We start from the raw sequence: 6,173 nt of genomic DNA on the forward strand, positions 1-6,173 counted from the left end.
CTTTCTGGGAACCCAGCGCGCGTCGCACGCGACGATTTCAACGTTTATGTTTAAATATAATAGAAAGACACAAAGGAAATGTATTCGCAATTAAATTACCGTATGCACGGGATTGTGAATGCGGAATTGCAAATCCGCGGGATAAATGGAAAATAAAGACCCGCGGTTATTCGGCGGCAATAGCGGACGGTTTTTGCTCTTGTAGCATTACGCTAGGTCCACAGTCACGAATTGTTTCCGTTTCAGTGGTAGCGGAGAGTGGAGGTTAATACATTTTCATACTTCACTCGTAAACTTTTCATAATAAATGTACGCTTTCAGGGATTCTTCATAAGAAATATTCGTTTATTTTAGACAATTGCTTGCGAAGGCAATTGCACATTGGCAATTTGATTTAGCTAGGGTAATTTCTGGCAACAAGTAAATTCCACAAAAGTAATTTCACGTTCTTTGCTCTCCAAATCGAAGTTGCCATTTTTGTACTCCAAGTAAAAACTGTGAACTGATAAGCTGTCGAGTTTTAACGCTGTGATATTGTACCAATAAGAGCGTTGATGCAGTCTTCCATTTCCGGTTACGTCTCTGAGAGTGACAAGGCGTCCACATAAAATTGTTTCATTCCAAAAAAAAATGGTATATCCAACATTGTAGAACAATCGGACGTCGGGAAGACGTGACATCGAATACGAAGTTTTGAAATAGAAACACCTGCATGTTAAATGTGAAGAATATACTGAAAATTCAGGTTAAATATTTTAGATCTCCGAAAATATCAAGCACTTCATATGTGTACGAATTAAGATTATTTCGATTATAATTGTATCAAGATTGATTATTAAGATTATAATTGGCCTGTCTAATTCCGCCACCTTTCCGCTGACAAGTCCGTTTTCGCGAACCGTAATACCGGTGAGAACGACGCGTTCCAATTGCAGTAATAACTCTAACTCGCTTAAATCAGATGAATGGCGAAGGCTATACAGGGTGTCTCAGCTGAAGGAGGCCACCTAAATATCTCCTCTATTTTTAATGACACACAAAATATTTATGGAATAATTTAAATGGTATCGATGGAGGAATATCATAAAAAAACAATTTCTTTCGCCCGGGTTTTATCGGGAAAACTTATCTTTTTTTATTCCATCTTATAGCGGCTGAAAAATACATTTGAATATGCTTAAGTCATTAACAAGATGGAACAAAAAAAATGTTTTCCCGGTAAAAAATAACGATGATCTTGAAAAAGCTATGGAAAAATAACCGGACAAAAAAAAATTGTTCTGCTATGATATTCCTCCTTCGATACCATTTAAATTATGCCAAAAATATTCTTTTTTGGTGCCATTAGAAATAAAGGAGATATTTAGGTGGCCTCCTTCAGCTGAGACACCCTCTATATACTTTAAAAATACTCTTATATAGATATCAATTCATATTATCGAAGGATGAGAAAAATGGAATACATCAGATTCGAATTTTTCTCAGTGAATTGTTTTTAAAGCGTGGATCCAAGCTCCAATTGCTGCAGAAGCTTCAAGACAAGACCATGAGTTCTTAAAAAATCCATACAAAAGGCGTGGATCAAATACTTGTTATAAGTAGACTGCGGATTTCATGCACTTATGGCAAAAATGAGTACAAGAAATATAAAACTGTGAAAAATATTGCTACACTAAAAGATCTAACTAAAGAACTTTATAAATCCATATAAATGTACGATGTACAACTATTGCACAGACTTCTATCTCACTTGAAATGTCACCATCTTTTATTTACATAAATAATGTCCATAAATAAATATCGTACTTCCAAGAAGAATGCAAACATGCATTAAACTTCGAATATACGTTTCGCACTTTCATACTAATAGTTATGCAGTTGATTTTACATAAAAGGATTGCATGAACACTGCCGAATAAAACCACATAACTTTTTTTAATCAAAGTGAATGCTACACCGAAAACTCGCCACTTCTCCAATATATTTCAATTCATTTCGAGAACTAAGAGTATAGGATACAATTTAATTACGCGATAGAATAGAGTGAACTTTTATACTGCAGAGGGATCAATGGAAGTTATAAATCATGGTCTGTTTTCAGTGGAGGAACGAAATAAATCGACAAAACGGGCTATAAAACTAACGTTCGGTATTACTGTCGGTGTCGAACGTTTTGCCAAACTATTTCATTCTGTATCGAAAATAAAATATGGTTTGTAGCCTCTGCGAATTCCTTTACAATCGTCTGCAATAAGAAGCTTTACACTCTCTCATGTGCAATACGTAAATCTTTTACAAAATTTTCTATAAAATTACTTGAATTTATAATTCAGCGAAATCTGACGATATCAGAATTATGAAATAAATTGAAATATTTAAATTATAAGAAATTCTTCTGATGTGTGTGTTTTTACTCTTTTAAATTACACCTACTCATTTTGTCATAAATGCGTAAAATCCGCTGTCAAGTTACGCGTTGAAGATTATAGATTCGAATTTGAGCAGAAATCTATGAGAAGCGTCTGTTAATTTAATTTACAATTTTCAAAAGTTCAAATTTCCCGAACGATATCATTTTTTGGAAAGCACATCTTAAGATTTACAGAACAGTAACTAATAAACTGGTCGCTTCGACTGTCCTGATCATTCTAGCATGAATGAGAGGTAATTTAGTGTTGTGTGCTGTTCTCATTTAACGAAATTAAAATATAGTATTCGTTATAATTGGACAATGTCTACCTTAAAACTTGATAGACCAGGTAGGAAATAAAAGGAAGCGCGGGGGTCTGGTGAATGCACAGTGCAATGGTATCAAGGAATCGAGGTAATATACTGGGAGTCGGATAGGATCCCACCTCGTTAATTGGACTTGGTACGATGATGCTGCCGCGCGAATTGTTCGCCACGGAATTACCCCGATATCTCGTCGTTGTCGTTGTTTTGTACGGTGCTGCAGCGTTATCTGTGTCCGCACGAATTTTCTTTCATCGGGTTCGTTACGGTCTTGCAGTGACAGTTAGACCGTTAACACAAAACACTGCGCGAAACGAACCAGCAACCGGACCCACCGGTCATAACTATTGCGCAGCGCGCGCCAAATTTCGCAGCTTATATTAGGTCTACCGGAAAGTTCTGTTCAGTTTCGAAAATCGTGTTTCACGGACATTACTCTCGCCGTTTTATTATTTTACACCATTATCTACACCCTCTCGTAACAATAAAGAACTGCGGATCTTGGTGCGAAATTAAAATTGTCTGCATCTGTTGCAGAAAACAGGAACCACAATACTTTCTTTCTTTAATCAGTTTAGCAGGTTGAGAGAAATGCAAGGTGATGCAAGTCACCAGGCCATCTTAAAACGGAAGTCTTTTGCTTTTCAAAAATTCATATCTATTCCTCTATAAACCAATTCAAATTTTTTATGGTGACTTTTGAGCCACCCTGTATATCAACACCCTTAATTTCAATCTTTCTGTTTCAAATTGCAGCTGCATATTTTTGTTGTACAATAAAATTCGGAGTCTGCTCATAATATATACACATTCTTTTCACTTTCTAACTGGAGTAACTTAAGTATCTTAATTTATCATTGATAAAAAGAAATATTGGAGAAAACCATAATTAAGTTCGCAATGGCAACTATCATGATAAGCAGAAGTGTTTTTCAAGATTACATTTCTCTAGACTTTAAAGTTAATTGTGTTGTTTTAAAATTGGAGTAAGTAGCAATATATCTAAATAATATGTTCTTCGACAAATTCTTTGCTTTCTATATTATTTGCCCTATTAAATTATCACACTGCAGATGTTATGCATTTATAACAAAATGATCTATTATTTTCAATTTACTAAAATTATTAAAGAAAGAAGTATATTTATATTATGCATAAAGATTCGCAATCTACTGATCATGTCATCCTGTAAGAATTTGTTCTACTGTCGATAGTACTTAAAATATTCAAAATGTAACTTAATTAAAATATGCAAGTCCTTTCTTATTTCATTATTAGATCATTTAATTATTAGATTTTTTAAATTGAAAATACAATGTCTAACTGATGGAAAAAATGTGATGTAATATAATTAATCACTTTTCACCTTCTTTTCGTAGCTTGAAATATACAGAATCAATTTTACAATGTGTACACCTTCTGGCAGATTTAATAATAGAACCTTATTCATGTCCTGTTGCAAAATGGAATTTGGAAAAATTCTCCGATATTACGTCTCCCGCGCGGATTATTGACACTGTGAGACCGTATAATAAATTTCAGGCTGGTTCATTGCACAAATTACATTTAATTGTGTCCAATTCAATCACTGTTCCAATTAAAATCGATGGAAGCATGGAGAACTCATTACGATTTATTGAACCGGTGGTAACGATCGTTTTGGTTTTTCCTGGTTGTTGTACAAACGGTCAACAATGTTATTTCACAGGAATAATTTGATGCGCTGAGAGATTACGTTATAAATTGATTGTGATAAATATTGAACATATTAACAAGAACATTAATTTTCGCACACGTTTTCGATGGGTAATAATCAATGAACACAGAAGAGAACATTTAGGAAAATTTAGTACATTTGCTGCAAGTTTGATGCGTTACCTTCGAAAAAGATCATGTCATAATAGGCTAATACATTTTGTTTCGCTTAATCCGAAATTACAAATACACCTTATCGAACTCGAATACTTTCCTAACAAAGGTCTGTAAATGTTTTGAAAATGATTCTCAGATCTTCACTGCATATTTATAAACTCTTAGGCAGTTCATTGACTAGTCGGCGGAGATTCACCATTATCGTATTGGCTCTTATTCCTTAGCAAATAACCAGCTAGAAAGTTTATAGGATCGGCTGGTCTCTCCTTGGCCAGACTGGAGAGCGCTTGTAGCAAAATGGGCACTACGGTTTGATCTAGGTATTGCCTTGTCGGTAGAGATTGCACTTCGACGCGCGACTTCTTTGGTGCTACACCACTCAAATCGGAATCTTTATTCATTGCTAGTAGTCTCTGAAACAAACAAACATACAACCAATTAGTAAACATTACAGACATCTATCACCCAGTTTCTCTTAAGCTTGTTCTTTCTGTACAAGTTACTGCTAGATTAATCCTTTGCCGTACTATTTCCTTTACAGTTACAGTGATTAAAACTGCTTTATCCCGAACAATGTCATAGAAGAGAAAAGAAAATTTATATTTTTGAATGCTTAAATATTCGTTACAAACCAATCAAATTTTATTTCAGTTAAAAAGAAAGGCTTAACATTCATATTTGTTAGGCTTTGCTCAAAATCTTCATGCAAGGGGTTAAAACTCTTCATGCAAATTAAAAATTTTAGACATTAATTTATAGTAAATGAAAAATTATCAAAACTTCATTTCTTAGCTGGGAATTGTATTGCAAGCCAGAAATACGAATACAATACTAATTTTCATATAAGTTCAGCATTATTTTCCATATATTTTTAAATGCTCTGTCAAAAAAGAAGTTTCTATTGGCTGACTATCATTGGTAGTTTGTTATTGAAATCTAGAAATTGTATAAACATCCTAGATCTACATACCACTCCATAAAAGCGTAAAGCACTTCCAATAATCGAAATATAAATTATCTTGATCGCGCGAATGACACATACACTGGCTATCGGTGAAAATAAACTGGAATTTTAACATAACAGCTGTCCAGTTGACTGGCGGGAAATGTTACAATGATTTTAAATGGACCCGGAACGAATGACAATTTTCGGATATCTTTTCGTGGAATTAATTCTGCATTATAAGCACGATAAGTTTGTATCGACGTATTTCGATATATTCAAAGTGCGAGTAAATTATGACGAAATAAGTGTACGAGGATACGTATAGATTTGTAGGTTATCCGACTCACTTGCGCTGCTTCGCTCAAGACATTGGGGAGGGGTTGTGCAGGCGTTGCTGGCTCGGTTCTTTCCTCCGTTGTGTTCTCTGCCGTTACGAGATTAACAAATTAATTAGCATCGCCGGTGCTATGTGTTCTCGCTCGAAACGTATCGCTGAACGGTACCTATTAAACTATAAAAAGCAAAATAAACGGATACCTACCACCGCCGGACGCCATCGTGCAAACAAATGCTGCTACCAACTACGGCGATTTATCACTGCACCGAGCGCTATTCAAATGTT

At 34.9% G+C, this 6,173-nt stretch overlaps 1 protein-coding gene across 1 annotated transcript; it reads right to left on the reverse strand.

Annotated features, from left to right (window-relative positions):
• Positions 1 to 4,568: 4,568 nt before the first annotated feature.
• On the reverse strand, positions 4,569 to 6,173 carry LOC143217162 (protein dpy-30 homolog). The gene is made up of 3 exons (XM_076441025.1): positions 6,093 to 6,173; positions 5,899 to 5,975; positions 4,569 to 5,018 (listed from the first exon to the last, which is right to left on the reverse strand). The coding sequence occupies exons 1-3, from the start codon at positions 6,106 to 6,108 to the stop codon at positions 4,776 to 4,778; spliced, it is 336 nt and encodes a 111-aa protein (XP_076297140.1). The 5' UTR covers positions 6,109 to 6,173; the 3' UTR covers positions 4,569 to 4,775.

The sequence above is a fragment of the Lasioglossum baleicum genome, chromosome 16 (genome assembly GCF_051020765.1).
Source record: "Lasioglossum baleicum chromosome 16, iyLasBale1, whole genome shotgun sequence".
In the NCBI taxonomy this organism is placed as follows: domain Eukaryota; kingdom Metazoa; phylum Arthropoda; class Insecta; order Hymenoptera; family Halictidae; genus Lasioglossum; species Lasioglossum baleicum.